This window comes from Stegostoma tigrinum, chromosome 1 (assembly GCF_030684315.1).
Source record: "Stegostoma tigrinum isolate sSteTig4 chromosome 1, sSteTig4.hap1, whole genome shotgun sequence".
Taxonomy (NCBI): Eukaryota; Metazoa; Chordata; class Chondrichthyes; order Orectolobiformes; family Stegostomatidae; genus Stegostoma; species Stegostoma tigrinum.
In genome coordinates, this window is record NC_081354.1 from 4,677,673 (window position 1) to 4,693,710 (window position 16,038).

At 42.6% G+C, this 16,038-nt stretch overlaps 1 protein-coding gene across 1 annotated transcript in view; it reads left to right on the forward strand.

The window, feature by feature from the left end:
- Positions 1–4,070: 4,070 nt before the first annotated feature.
- LOC125455972 (tetraspanin-5) overlaps positions 4,071–16,038 on the forward strand; it is an 85,245-nt gene continuing 73,277 nt past the window's right edge. The window contains exon 1 of the mRNA XM_048538597.1: positions 4,071–4,350. Coding sequence (XP_048394554.1) covers positions 4,270–4,350 — 81 coding nt within the window. The 5' untranslated portion in view covers positions 4,071–4,269. The remainder of the gene's footprint in view (positions 4,351–16,038) is intronic.

Here is a 16,038-nt window from a genome sequence, read left to right on the forward strand (position 1 = left end):
TGAAACTGGATGGATCACTTGGGTCTGACCCAGGCACCACAAATGGCAGTGGCACATCTTGTCTTATCAAGCCTACAAAGTCCCCCTCAGTAATACTGCGAGAACTGTGTTCAAAATTATTAAGGAGAGCTATCTCATTGATTGATCAGCAACAAATACCAAAATTGCTGCAGAAACTCATTCATTCATGGGATGAGGACATCACTGGCCAGGCAGCATTTATTGCCCATCCCTAATTGCCCTGAGTACAGTTTAGAGTCAACCACATTGCTGTGGATCTGGAGTCACATGGAGGTCAGACCAGCTGAGGATGGCAGCTTCCTTCCCTCAAGGACGTTAGTGAACCAGGTGGGTTTTTCCAACAATCAACAATGAATCATGGTCATCACTGGACTCTTGATTCCAGATATTTATTGAATTCAAATTCCACCATTTGCCACGGTGGGATTCAAACCCAGGTCCCCAGAACACCTTTTCTGATGAAGGGTCTAGGCCTGAAACATCAGCTTTTGTGCTCCTAAGATGCTGCTTAGCCTGCTGTGTTCATCCAGCTCCACACTGTGTTATCCCCAGAACATTATCTGGGTCTCTGGATTAACAGTGCAGCGATTGTACCACAAGGCCATTGTCTCCCCCGGTCTGGCCGCATTTGTGCAGAATGAAACAGAGCTGACATTTCGGGTCCAATGACCCACCTTCAGGATTTGAAATGTTAAAACTGTTTCTATCTCCACAATCGTGCCAGACTTGCTGAGTTTCTCCAGCAATGTGTTTGTTTCAGATTTCTAGCATCTGCAGTTCTTTGTTTTATTTCAGTGATCAAATATGACATGGTCATACTCATCCGATCATACTTTAAAACCAATGTCCCACACTCCACCATCACTGGTTCCAGAAGGAAGCTCAGTATCACCTTCTCAAAGATTTTTTGGGATCAGTAATAAAGGGCTGGCCTGATCAGAAACACTCATTCCTTGAATGAATAACAAAAAATATTTGAATGTTAAATTATTTTTGCATTCTTTGATTATGGTGACCCCTGGCAAAATCTGATTAGAATATGGATTAAATATTCTACCTGTTTGCCCTGTGCTGTGTTCACATCTGTTTGTGCTGGAAATTAGTTCATTGTTCCTACCCATTCATTTGGGTGATGTGAGCCAGATGGGTTAGGGTTAGTCAAATCCAAAGGTAACAAAGACATGACAGAGCATAGTTAGTAACATAATCCCTTCTGCAACACCTTGGATTCCTCGGTTGGTATTGCCTGAGGGGAGCAGCAAGTTTGGATGAATTTGTATCAGAGATAATGGGAACTGCAGATGCTGGAGAATCCAAGATAATAAAGTGTGAAGCTGGATGAACACAGCAGGCCAAGCAGCATCTCAGGAGCACAAAAGCTGACGTTTCGGGCCTAGACCCTTCATCAGAGAGCTCTAGGCCCGAAACGTCAGCTTTTGTGCTCCTGAGATGCTGCTTGGCCTGTTGTGTTCATCCAGCTTCACACTTTATTATCTTAAGTTTGGATGAATAGCCTGTCAATAACAGTTGCATTTCCACAGCACCTTCACTGAGTACAATGTCTCTGGACATGTGATTATCAAAGAAAATTTCACATGGAGCCATTTGAGGAGAAATTAGGACAGGTGACCAAAAGCTCTTTCAAAGTGGTAAACTTTAAGGCCTGGATTTAAAGGTAAAATTGGTGAGAGGGAATTTGACAGATTGGGCTGAATCCCCATATTCTTCACAGTTTAGAAAATTGAGAGGCAATCCCATTGAAGCATACAAGACTCTGAAGGGGCTTTGGCAAGGGAGACACTAGGGAGATTGTTTCTGCCGTTCAGGGAATCTAGAACGTTGTGGGTACAGACTCAGCACAAGGGGCTGATCATCTAGGACTGAGGTGAGCAGAAATCACATCACTCCTTTGAATTCTCCATCGTTGAATATATTTGGCATTTGTCTCTCAAGGAATTGAGGGGTAAGGGAGCGGTCAGGAATGCGGGGTTGATACCCATGATCATATTGAATGGGGGAGCAGGCTGGATGGATTTTACAATCACCTGTATGACTTTTCCTCTGCTAATAGGTCAGCAGGGGGGATGTTACTGGTGATTATACATGCTCAGCACCATTTGTGATGAATCCTTCCCACTATCCACATCTTGTGGTTTATGGCCAACTAGAAACTGGATTCAACTAGTGCCAGAAGTACTGTGGCTGCAAGAGAAGGAGAGAAGCCAGGAATCCTACAACGAAGAATTCTCCCCCGACTCTCCAAAGTCCATCTACCATCAACCAGGCACAAGTCAACAATGTAATATAATAAAAAGTGTGAAGGTGGATGAACACAGCAAGCCAAGCAGCATCTCAGGAGCTTTTGTGCTCCTGAGATGCTGCTAGGCCTGCTGTGTTCATTCAGCTTCACACTTTATTATCTTGGATTCTCCAGCATCTGCAGTTCCCATTATCTCTGATACAAGTCAGCAATGTGACAGAATACTCCCCACTCCAACGATGCTCAAGAAGCTCGACACTATCCAGGACAAAATTGTCAGCTTGATTGACACCACATCCACCAACATTCAATCTCTCCACCACCAGTGCTCAGCACAGTAGCAGCAGTGCATACCATCTACAAGATGCATTGCAGAAATTCACCAAGGCTCTTAGATAACACCTTGTAAATCCACAACGACTTCCATCTAAAAGGGCAAGGGTAGCTGACACATGGGAACACCAGCCCCCGCAAGTTCCCCTCCGAGTCATTCACCATCCAGACTTGGAAATGTATTGTCGTTCACCATTCAGACTTGGAAATATATTGTCGTTCCTTCAGTATCACTGGGTCAAACTCCTGGAACTCTGTCCCTAACATCATTGTGGGTTTACCTAGAGCACACAGACTACCGTGATTCAAGAATGCAGCTCAACACCTTCTCAAGTAACTAGCGAGGGGCAAAAAACGTTGGCCCAGCCGAGGAGATCCATATCTCCTAATGGAGTTGTGTTGTAAACGAACAAATTAATCCGAGCACCTCAATCCTCTCCACTGCCCCAAAGACCTCACCAGGAAACACAGCCTTACAAGGGTATTTCTTTCTCAATGAACTGACTGAGAATAGCCTCAGCTGTAACATTTAAGGGACCTTGGACCAAGTCAGTGCAATCTCAACTTTTTCTTTATTCAGTACTTCTGAACCCCTGTCATTTTCCCTCCTTATTTATACATTAACAAAAGGTGAGGCCATTCAGCTCATTTCTTTGGAATTATTTGGTTCATCCTTTCAATCTGCCCCACTAATTCCCCAGCCACTGTGAAAACTTTCCATTTCAAGTATTTATTCCTGATTAATGGTTACTGCTCAATTCTACTTCTGCCATCCTGTCAGGCAGCATGTTCCAAATCACAACATCTCACTGGGTCCAAGGAATTCCCATCTCTCTGTTTCTTTATTTTCAATCTGTATCTTCAGGTTCCTGACTGTCCCATCAGTGGAGACCACTTCTCCACATTCACTGTCAAAATCTTCCGTGGTGTTGAAAATTACCTCGTAGCCATAGCTCAACAATTTTCTCATTCCACATCCCCTGCCTTCCAACACCGTGTTTTTCCATCTCTTCACTTCGAAGATTGTTAAACATAGTTTGCCTCTTCTTTTGTTTATATTTTATCACTTTGTTCTCCTCCCATTTATTTCCTTCGAGAACTTGACTGCTGCTCTAATTCTTTCTCTCCCCTATTTCCAACAATTACTTTACCTCTTTCTCATTCTCATTCTCTTCTTTTGCTGCCGCCCTCCTCATTCCCAGAGGTTACTTTCCCCCTTTCCCATTACCCCTTTACTAACTTTCCCAGTCTATCTGCCTTTTTCTTTGTTTCACTTTTCTCTCTCATCGTCTTTCTCACTGTGTCTCTCTCTGATTTCTTGCCTTTCTGTGGTTTTTTCTCTCTCCCCGCCCTTTTCTCTTTGTCTTTCTTTATCTCTGTTTCTCTGATTGTCTTTCCTTCTCTCTCTCTCCCTGTATTTGGCTGCCTTTCTCCCTGTTTATCCCTCCCTGCCGGAAGTCCTCCCTTTGCTTGGCCTGGGATCGTGTTGTGCTGAGGCGGAGCTGCGGCGCCTGGGCGCTCCCGCCCTCCCGATACATTGTAGCCGAGCTCGAGACATTGTATTCTCGGCCTCCTGCCGCTGCCTTCACTCTCGGTGCTCAGCCGCTTCAACCTTTCGCCTTTCCAGCAAACCTTTCCTTCATGAACAGCCCAAGATGTCAGGGAAACACTACAAAGGGCCCGAAGTCAGCTGCTGTATCAAGTATTTTATTTTCGGCTTTAATATTATATTCTGGGTGAGTACAACACACACAGTTAACCCAGATACAGCAGCGTTGAGCTGATAACTGGGTTCTGGTAGGTCTGCGGGGTGGGGGTGCTGATGTGGTTTGCACAGAAAGAACTGAGGATAAGCCAACCTGAGAAACACTGTGGAATGCAAAACAGCCAGCTATCAGTCAGTGTTAAAAGATTACACAAGAGAAGCTTTGTGTGTGTGAGTGTGAGTGTGAGAGAGATAGAGATAGAGAGAGGGAAAGAGAGGCCCGAGAGTTTGTGTAAATCGTGTACGCTGGGTGTGCTTGCATTGTATTCACAGTAAAGAAAGTACATTTTTGAAAAAAATCAGAAAATACATTGCAGCAGCCCCCACACGTTATTTTAAACTGCTGTTTGTTGTGAGTATGTGGGCTAGAAAGTGTGACATTTTGTAATTTACACGGGCTGTCTCTGGTCGTGAAGGGATTCCTTCCTCAGCACTCTTATAATGGCAAAACAGATACTTTTTTGTATTTATTCTAGGTCAAAGCTTTGAGCCTGAATGATCTCGGTTACAATCTGTATGTGAGTCACTCAGTTGCAACGTCATTCATATGGGAGTATTTTACTCTTTCAGTGGTGCCACTTTGAATGTCAACCCTATCCAGGTTTCTGACTGGGAATTATTCCTTCAAGTCTGCCTGTGTGAGTAGGTGAGCCACCTCTCAGGGAAAGACAGGAGCTATGTAAAAATATAAATTGAAAATAGGTAACTGTGAAGTATAGTAGCCTTTGAATGCTGGAAAGTGATCATTGAAATGAATGGGTTCAAGTAGGGGTTAGACTACAGTAAAAATCTCACTTTTTTTAATGCATTTGTTAAGAATTTCCAGATGTGAAATTTCTTGGAAAGTTGCGGTAGGAATAAAGCATCTTAACACATCTGTTTATCCAAAGGAACAGAGCAAGAGACTGAAATGTATGAATTATTTTAATTGTAGAATTCACAACTTGAAATGACACTCCTAAATTTAGAGCAAGTTTGGGTCTAATTTATTTTTAGTTGGTTTTAACTGGAGATTGTGGCTGTTGTAACTGTTGAGAAAATAGAAGTTGGGTGGGGTGATGGACTATACAATAATGAATGTCACTCACAGCAACTGAATGCTGAGTTGAGTAGAAAAGAACGTTGATGCTTAGGAGTGGCATATGTGTCATGCAAAACCTTGACAGAACATGATCTTTGGTACTTTGAAGATTTGATCTAAATGTTAACAGATGTGACTAGCTGCTTAAAGATTCAGTACACTATAACATCAGATTCGAGCTGAGGGGTTTTCACAATCAGGCAAGACTGAACAGACTCTGCCTCACTCCTCTGGGAAAGAGTGTGTTGACTGGTGGCTTGATCAGAGGCTGTAGAAAATTTGAAGGGATCTTTCCAAAACAAGAGCCCTCTAAATACAAATATATGTCCAATAATGAACTTAGCAGAAATGTCTTCACCTAGGCAGTGGTGAGAATGTGAAACTCGCTCTCACGGGGAGTTGTTGAGCTGAAAAGCCTAGATTTGTTTAAGGGAAAACTAGATAAAGACACGACTGAGAAAAGAGTAGGAGAATATGCAAATAAAGTGGGAGGAGGTTTGTCTTGAAAATTTAACATTGGCATGTCCTGGTTGGGTTCCGTGTCCTGAATCAGTGTTGAATGTTCTTGGTAATCCGGATATCCCAAGAACATCCTGAAAATAGCAGAGTCAGTTTGAACAACTAATGAAACCAGCTGATATTTAAAAACTAGCCAGTATTGCAAAGAATTGTAGTGTTTGTATTGTAGTGCATGTAATGTGACTATTTTTGTTCGAGTTTAAATGACACACTGAAAATAGCAGCATTTTAGTAAAGGATGGAATGGGAGCTCTGCTCTTTCTACATTTTATGCTGTCAGTGAGGTGTCCTGTAGTTCCTTTAATGTAACTGCCAGTGAGAAAACCACTTAAAAGAAAAGGGAAAATAAAAGTATTAAAAATAAAAGACTATATAACATGCACTATGTTTTAAGAAATAATGAATGCTGTATGTTTGGGAATGAGTTTATGATCATTTTGGCTTGATTGCTTGTGTTGTTGAGGACAACTATTACGTTTTTACAGTGTAAAGAAGTCTACAGGTTTGTAACTTTATACCGTAAAATGCAGTGTGATAATCCGGTGATGCCATACAAAACCCAATCAGACTGGACATGTTACACATTCTTAATTTTTGAAAGAACCTCAATGAGATTAGGTTAAGGGTAGCCACTAAAGATAAGGCAGTTTGATGCAAAGAAATTATTCCATGTGGCAGAAAGAAGAAAGATCAGTTATGTGGGGAAAGAGACTCACTTTCATATATTTTCACAACTACTGGATGTTTCAAAGTGCTTTAAGGCGAATGAAGTACTATTGAAGTGTTGTCAATGTTGTAATAGAGGAAACAAGACAGCCCATTGACACACTGCAAACTCTGAAACATCAATATGATAGACGATCTGATAATCTGCATTTTTAAAAATGAAGTTGTTTGAGGGGTATTAGTTTGAATAACTAGAGAAGCTGGAGCTGTTTTCCTTTTAAATGAGGGAAATTTAGATGGAGATTTAATTTGAGACATGTTCAAAATGATGGATTTTGATAAAGTCAGTCAAGAAAGACTGCTCTGTTGACAGTGTCATTAATCAGAGGGGACAGATTCAAAGATCATTGGCAAAATGTGTCTCTGAGAAGCCTGGGGATACATTATTGTATCAAAGATGGTGTAATCAAAGCAAACCATTGTTACTGTTTCAGCCAAAATAAATTTTGATAATTTGGTCTGAATTCAAAAGTATGAATAAAATAAATGCTGGAGGCCTTTTTATTGGGATGGACAGATGATTTATGTAAGGACAGTCCTCATTTATGAAAGAGGTGGCACTGTTTAAAGTAGGCCTCAGTAAAGCTTCAGGCACAGAAAGCTCAAATAGGCGCTGCTGGCAAATAAGAAAAGGCATTAGGGCAATTTCCTGGACTGAGAGGGACTGAGGTCACAGGGTCTTGGAGGCATTTCAAAAGCCTCAGAAGATTGGACCCTGGAGTGGAGTCCTCCTTTTTGGTTTGTTTGTGGCCTTTGTTCAGATGCTGAATAATAATCTTCCATTTCAGCAGCTTAATTGATGGACAGCCATTTCAGATTTACAATACAACAACCTTAGCTGGGCTGTCGCTGTCGCTGTGCAAACATTGTTGAAATGATGTGCCCAGTCTGCAGCTTCAGGATATCTTTTTCCCAGGGAAAGAAAGTAAAGGAAGGTTGCATAGTCTTATCAGTGAGATGCAATAAGAATGAGAAGATTGAATGATGCTCTTCACATTCTGGTGAGGTCCTATTGGAATGCAGCGTCCAGTCCTTTGATTAGCAAAGGAAGCAGACAAGGAGGCAGAAGCAATAATTAGACTGGAAACTAAGGTGCTGGGATTTAAGTATCAGCTTGTTGCCTTCAGAAAGGAAGCTTTCAGATTGCTACATAGAAGTTTTTAAATGTCCAGTGAATTTGAAGTCTGACAAATTGCCTGCACTTGTTGGTTCTAACTCAGCCAAGTACTGCCTTGTACAGAACATTAGTGAGTAGGAAGGAGATGCACTCTGCATGTGTAATGTGTGCTTACATTAATGAGGGTATTAACAGGGACAGAATGCTGTCATTAAAGTCAGATTCAAACCTGTAGTGCACTCTGATGCTATGGCAACTGGCGTGGCAAGCAGTATGCCAGCTGCATGATCTGTTTGAATACACTGCCTTCTCAGGAGTGAGAGAGAGAAAGGTAATTATCTCTTCACAAGGGTACACCTTAAAAGTGGTACAGATTCATATGACCTAATGGTGTTATCACTGGACTGTTAATCCAGAGACCCAGAAAATTTACTGGGGACCCAGGTTCAAATCCCACCATGGCAGATGGTGGAATTTGAATCCAATAAAAAAAATCTGGAATTAAGAATCCAATGATGGCCATGAATCCATTGTTGATTGATTGTCGGGAAAAACTCATCTGGTTCACTCATGTCCTTTCGGGAAGGAAACTGCCATCCTTACCTGGTCTGGCCTACATGTGACTCCAGACCCACAGCAATGTGGTTGATTCTTAACTGCCCTCTGGGCAATTAGGGATGGGTAATAAATGCTGCCTAAAAGTGATGCCCTCATCCTGTGAATGAATTCTTAAAAAACAAAGCATTGGTGTGGACCTCTGGATTGCTAGTCCAGAGACATGACCATAACATCATGACTGCCCCTTTGTGCCAGCTCCTTGAAGAAGCTATTCAGTGAGTTCCACTCTCTCCCCACTTTCTCACCTCTGCAAATAGTTCCTTTCCAAGATTATATCACACACCGGTTACTTCTTAAGGATTAACTGAGTTGTCATCAGAAAGATCATTGAGATGAACAGTCAAAGTTGTACCTGACTGCAGTTTTTAGAGAAGGCAGGAGTTTGTGTATCATCAGAATTACATAAGCAAAGGGATTGTGTGTTGGTCCAAAATGTAATTCTTAGTTCCTCAAATATCAGTTCCTTGGAATTTCTTGTTCTTCTGGAAGGGGAGTGGAATCTACAAGTACTCCTCATCATTCACTCGGACATTATTTACAAACATACAGTGCAGACAGCTAAGAAAAAAAGACTAGTTGGCACATTAATCCTGTCCCCACACCCATCATTTCAACACCCATTATGACAAAACATTCACACTCTTCTTCACCCTACTCCCTGCCTTCTTCATTCTCCTTGCCATCTGCAGCTATGGAGAGGTAAAAATCATTCCAGTAGTATCTCATGGCCAATATGACCCTGAAATACCTGACCATGTTGTTGCTCAGGCTCCCTGTGTCTATCTGTGTAATATTGCTGGACTGCAGTCTTGCTTCAGTCCATCTGCCGTTGAAATCCTCATCTGTACCTTTGTTATGCCTTAACAACAATTCAAATCATTTCCAGGCCGGCCTCCCGTTTTCCAATCAGCATAAACCTGAGCACATGCAGACTCTATTGTATCCAGTTCTTGTCTACCCATCACCTCTGAGCTCACTGGTATACCTTGGCTTCTCCTTAAGCAAAGCCTCAGTTTTAAAATTCTTCTCCTTGTTTTCAAATCTCTCTGTGGCTTTGCCCCTCAGTATCATTCTAAGCTCTTCCTGAGTCGTTGAGCTGCTCCAGTTCTGGCCTTTTTAACCATTGGTGACCAGGTCACAACTGCAGTGAACCCTAACATCTCAAATCCTTTTCCTAAACCTTTGTCTTTTTGGCTTTGTCTTTGAGAAACCAGTTTTTAAAAACTGTTGCTTTCAAAAAGCTTTTGGTCATCTGCTTTAATATCTCTTGGGACTCTGTGTCCTTTGTTTTGCAACGTTCCTGTGAAACGCCTGGGAATGATTTCCCATTTTAAAGGTGCCACACAAATGCAAATTGATATCTATGAAGAGGCCTGTCTCCAATATTATACAATCCCTGCAGTGGCTCAAGAAGGCATCTTCACCAGGGCAACTAGGGATGGGCAGTAAATGCAGGCCCAGCTAGTGATGTCCATGCCCCACAAGTGAATATAAAAAAAACTCAGCCCAATTTGCCAACCAGTCCAATGCCCTCTTGAAGGCAAAGAGCTAGTAGCAGCACATTCCAGTCATTCAGTATTTTCTGGGAATGAGTTACCACTATCTAGTCTTTTCCCACTCCCAAACTTTTAAGGTCAAGATTTTTTTGTCTTGGTCCAGGATTCTGACTGTGACTGGTAGGGCCAGCATTTATTGCCTATCCCTAATGAGGAGACACGGTGGTGTGACAATACTGTGACTGGGCTAGTAATGCAGAACATCAGGTAATGTTTTGAAGGACGTGGGCTTGAATCCCACAATGACACATGGTAAAAATTGAATTCCATTTTTAAAAATCTGCCATAAAAGGAAGTTGCTGAAAGGTGGCTATGTAACCACTCTGTCAGTTATTGTAAAAACCAATCTGGCTCACTCATGTCCATTTGGAGAAGTTAATCTAATGTCCTTACCGAGTCTGACTTACATGTAACTCCTGACCCACAGCAATGCGGTTGACTCTTAACTGCCCTCTGCACAATGAGGGATGCGCAACAAGCGTCAGCCCAGACAGCAACACTTTCAACCTACAAACAATTTTTTGAAAAAAAATTGCCCCTGAGAAGCTTGTTACGGTGTAGATACAAGTGGTTTAAATTGTAGTGGTTCGATACAATCTTAGCTGGCTTGGTCATTTTAGAAGGTAGATGAGAACTGACCACATTTTGATGGGTCTGGAGTCACACATTGGGTAAAAATAGCATAGTTCCTTCCTTGAACCAGACAGATTTTTAACAACCTGGTGATTCCATTGTAATTATTATGCCGAGTTGCATTTTTATTTTAGTTCAAAACATTTATTGAAACTAAATGCACCTCATCCTCACCATAATGATCTTTCAAGTGGTCAGGCTATCTTGTCATTTAATTTTTTTTAACAGACCTTAATCAGAACACCGCAAAGTTGGTGCTCTTCTAAACTGAAGGTGCTTGGAATCAAGTTTATAGTTTATAAAATTACTTTATAAAATATCCAGTGAGGTGCAAACAGTGACAATTTGAGATCAAGCCACAGTTTGACCCACTTAGCCTCTGCCGAGTGCTCAGTTCATCCTTTTCTTCGTTAATGACAGTGTATTAGCTTGAGGGGCTGAATGGCCTATTCCTGTTCCTGTACCTTTAAAAATTGAGCCCGGATGAGAATCATGACTGTGAATGAGCCAGAGGATGGATTACGAATTTTCCAAAGTATGTAACTTTAAAATTGTTTATTTCTAAAGTAGGGCGAGGAGAGGTAGTGGGGTGGTGTCAACGCAGAGATCTGTGCGAAATGTAGAAGATTGCAGTGAAACAAGGTATTTTCACTATTGGCAGGTTGAGAATGGAGGAACTTTCACTTCACTGAACACATAATAGTGAATGATTCTCAATAGAAAAGCCCAGTCATCTCCTGCGATTATGTTTCTTGTTGCCGTGGCAATGAGTTGAGTCCAAGTGAATGCTTTATTTTTTTCAAGAAAGGGGAATTATATTTTTGTTTTGCTCTTTCTCTTATTTCTACCCTTCAGTGCTGCCTATGATGCTGTGACTTGAGTAGGAGAGTGTGGCCCTTTTAATAGTGAGAGTTTGTTATGAATTTTCATCTTTCCCCTCCTGAAGTCACAAAGGTAGTGGAAATATATCCTGCAATTTTGAGAGCAGGTGTGAATTGAGCACCATTTCTGCTGCAACTTACCATTGATAGCCCATGATGCAGGATTTCCTAAGATATATTTCATAAGAAATACCATATCATAGGTACAGCCGAGAGGGAGACCAATCAGCCTATTTTGTCTGCGTCGGTTGCCTTGAAAGAGCAACTCAATTGAAGCCATAATATTGCAGTTTTCTAGTGTGGTGTGTGTATGGAATAAGCTGTCAGACTAAGTTGTGGAGGCTGGTACAATTACAGCATTTAAAAGGCATCTGGATGGGTATCTAGCAGGAAGGGTTTAGAGGGATATGGGCCACATGCTGGCAAATGGGACTAGATTAATTTAGGATATCTGGTTGGCATGAACGTATGGGACCGAAGGGTCAGTTTCCATGCTGTACATCTCTTTGACTGTATCGGTCTCCATTTTGGTTAAATGTGCTTTTCGGGATAATGTTAGGTAGTGAAGATGTCGCTGGTCTGGTAACCAAAGCTCAGGCTGATGCTTCAGGACACGGGTTCAAATCCCACCACACAACTAGTAGAATTTAAATTCAGTTAACGAAGCTGGAATATAAAACTAGTCTGTGATGGTGCTCACTGTAACCCCCAAAAACCTTATTTTGGTTCAACAAAGGGGAGACAATGGCCGCATGGTAATATCACTAGACTGTCAAGCTAAAGCCCAGCTAATGTTCTGGGGACCTGTGTTTGAACCCTGTCATGACAGATGATGGAATCTGAATTCAAGATAAATCTGGAATTAAGAATTTAATAATGATTGTGAAGCTGCTGCCAATTGTCAGAAAATCCATCTGGCTCGCTAATTCCCTTTAGGGAAGGAAATCTACCATTCTGTCTGATCTACATGTGACTCCAGATCCACAGCAATTTTGGTGATTCCTAACTGGCACTTAGGGCTGGGCAATAAATGTTGGCCTGACCAGCGATGCCAACAATTTGTGAATGAACAAAAAAAATACCAGGAAGACATTCTGTAATGCTTACCTGGTCTTTAGGGGCTTTTGTGGCACTGGTATTGTCCCTACTTCTGGTTCAGATTGTCTAGTTTACAAGTCATATGTTCCTCAGACATGCCACAACATTTCAGAGCAGTTTTAAACTATCTACCTGGTCTGGCCTACATGTGACTCCAGACCAAAACAAGGTAGGCTAGAAAACCAAGATAGGCTCTTAACTGCCCTCTGAAATGGCAGAGCAAGGCCTGGCTATGACCACACTCTTGGAAGAATAAAGGGGGGAAAGAAACAGCACAGAGCAAGTTCCCTCATATAAATAATGGCCCCCAGACACTAAGATTTCTTAATGACTACTGCAATGATGTTCTGGTTTGTGCTTTACTACAGTGCACATTCCTGTTCTCCTATACATTCTTCTCTGAATCACTCCTGTTCCTGCACTCCTCCTTGCTTTTTTAAAAGTTCATTCATTCACAAAGATGTGGGTGTCACAGGCTAGGCCAGCATTTGTTGCCCATCCCTTTTTGCTCATTGGGCAGTTTAGACGCAATGAGCTGATGAGACAAAGGTAGGTAGGAGAGTGAGATCAGTAGTTCTCCTGCACTGGTTTCTCCTCCCATCCCTGTACGGTTCCTTCAGGAAGCCAGCATGGCTGGATAGAGAGGAATGGAATTGAGACCAAAGAAAACCGTCTTTAATCCAGTCCTCCTCCTCTTCATGAGGCATAACGCCAGCTTCTGCTCTCTCAGATACTCAATCCCAGATTCACTTTGTCCATTCAAGTCTCCTCGATGCAAATGGCCGCCTTTTCTTCAGCAACCTGAATATCTCCACAGGCCTTATCACCCTATTGCCAGCTTGTGCCTGTTCATGTGAGACTAGTCGTTGCCAAGGAAACTAAAAACCTGGTGGTTAAAATAGTATCAGAGATAATGGGAACTGCAGATGCTGGAGATTCCAAGATAATAAAATGTGAGGCTTCCCCTGCAACCGCAGGAAATGCTACACTTGTCCCCACACCTCCTCCCTCACCCCCATCCCAGGCCCCAAGATGACATTCCACATTAAGCAGAGGTTCACCTGCACATCTGCCAATGTGGTATACTGCATCCACTGTACCCGGTGCGGCTTTCTCTACATTGGGGAAACCAAGCGGAGGCTTGGGGACCGCTTTGCAGAACACCTCCGCTCAGTTCGCAACAAACAACTGCACCTCCCAGTCGCAAACCATTTCCACTCCCCCTCCCATTCTCTTGATGACATGTCCATCATGGGCCTCCTGCACTGCCACAATGATGCCACCCGAAGGTTGCAGGAACAGCAACTCATATTCCGCCTGGGAACCCTGCAGCCATATGGTATCAATGTGGACTTCACCAGTTTCAAAATCTCCCCTTGCCCCACTGCATCCCTAAACCAGCCCAGTTCATCCCCTCCCCCCACTGCACCACACAACCAGCCCAGCTCTTCCCCCCCACCCACTGCATCCCAAAACCAGTCCAACCTGTCTCTGCCTCCCTAACCGGTTCTTCCTCTCACCCATCCCTTCCTCCCACCCCAAGCCGCACCCCCAGCTACCTACTAACCTCATCCCACCTCCTTGACCTGTCCGTCTTCCCTGGACTGACCTATCCCCTCCCTACCTCCCCACCCACACCTTCTCCACCTATCTTCTTTACTCTCCATCTTCGGTCCGCCTCCCCCTCTCTCCCTATTTATTCCAGTTCCCTCCCCCCATCCCCCTCTCTGATGAAGGGTCTAGGCCCGAAACGTCAGCTTTTGTGCTCCTGAGATGCTGCTTGGCCTGCTGTGTTCATCCAGCCTCACATTTTATTATCTAAAAACCTGGTGGTGTCTGGTTCTGGTTTTGGAGGGGAAGAGAGGTGATTTTTGTGCAATCTCACCAGCGCTGCTAAATGTTGTAACAAACATTGGCAAGAGCTCAGAGATATAGTTTGAGCAGAGAGTCTGTCAGACATTTAATATCATCAAGAAGAATGTACAGATGTGCTGTAGTTTTGGTTTGACTCTCACAGCTTTGTGAAATCGAATGTTGCACTAATAAGGTATTGGGTTAAATCACCAGTGCAAGTCTCTTCAAGTAGTTAATTGTGACTTATGAATCATTAACAAGGGACTTAATCCAAAAATATTTTTGGTATATGTTGGATTAATTTTTTTTTGAGTTTCTCTTCTCATTACGTGCCATTTAAAAACAAATTATTTGCAATTATTATAAGAAGAGGCCATTCATCCCCAAGAGTCTGTTCTTCCATGTTTAATTTGTCTCCTAACTCCATCCGACCATCTTGATCACCCTGAGGGGCAGTGAGAGACTCACTTACTGCGCCCTCAGTGGGAAGTTCCAAAAATCTGGCCAAGATTTCCCGACAGTGTAATGGATAAATCATCATCCTGGATGTGTAATCTGCAAAGTTTAACAGAATTGGAAAGAATAAAAGCCACCAGGAGCTTAATTATCCGCCTGCTTATTGGGAGTACTCATTCCTCTGAAACAGCATGTTGTGAGCTCAAGTCCCACTTCAGTGCCGTGCTGAGAGGGTGCTGCCTCTTGGATGAGATGTTAAACTGAGGCCTTGCTTGCTCTTCTGAGTGCACATAAAAGATCCCAAGGCAATGTTTTGATTAAGAACGGGAAAGTTCTCCCATGCCCTGCTAAAATATTTAAGCCTCAAATAATAATTAAAAACAGATTTTTAAAAGCAGGTTCCTTTAACAGTACCTCCCAAACCCACAACTACTTCTGCCTGGAAAGACAAGGGTGGCAGATGCATGGGAACACCATCCCCTGCAGTTCCACTCTGAGCCGCTTGCCCATCCTGAATTGGAAATTACTGCGTTTCTTCATTATTGCTGCATCAAATTCCTGGAATTCCCTCCCTTAGGGCATTGCGGGTCTACCTACAGCACATGGACAGCAGTGGTTCAATAAGGCAGCTAACCACCACCTTCTCAAGGGCAACTAGGGACGGGCAATAAATGGTGGGCCCAACGAGCAATGACGATGTCCGGTATGCGAATGAAAAAATTATCTGGTCACCATCACACTGGACTAAGTGGGATCTTGCTGTGCTCAAACTGTCTTCCATGTTTGCTAGATTACAGTAGTGACCACACTTCAAGAGTAGTTCTTTGGCTGTTGTGGGACATTTTGATATTGCGAAAGGCAGAATATAAATGTAACTTCAGCAATGGTTTTCACATGCTAAATAGGTACGGAAGATATGCCAAATATCTGCAAAAATGATGAATTCTACCATGACTGTAAATTTATAATAATGATTCTTGCCCATAATAGAGGTGGTGCATGTTTGCTGTTCATTTGGAAAGTAGTGCCTCATATCAGCTGGTGACACTTCTCTTTTTAAAATTGAATTAATGGTGTTTCTTAGTGTTAAACAGTTAAGACAGTGGGTGGTATCAATGGA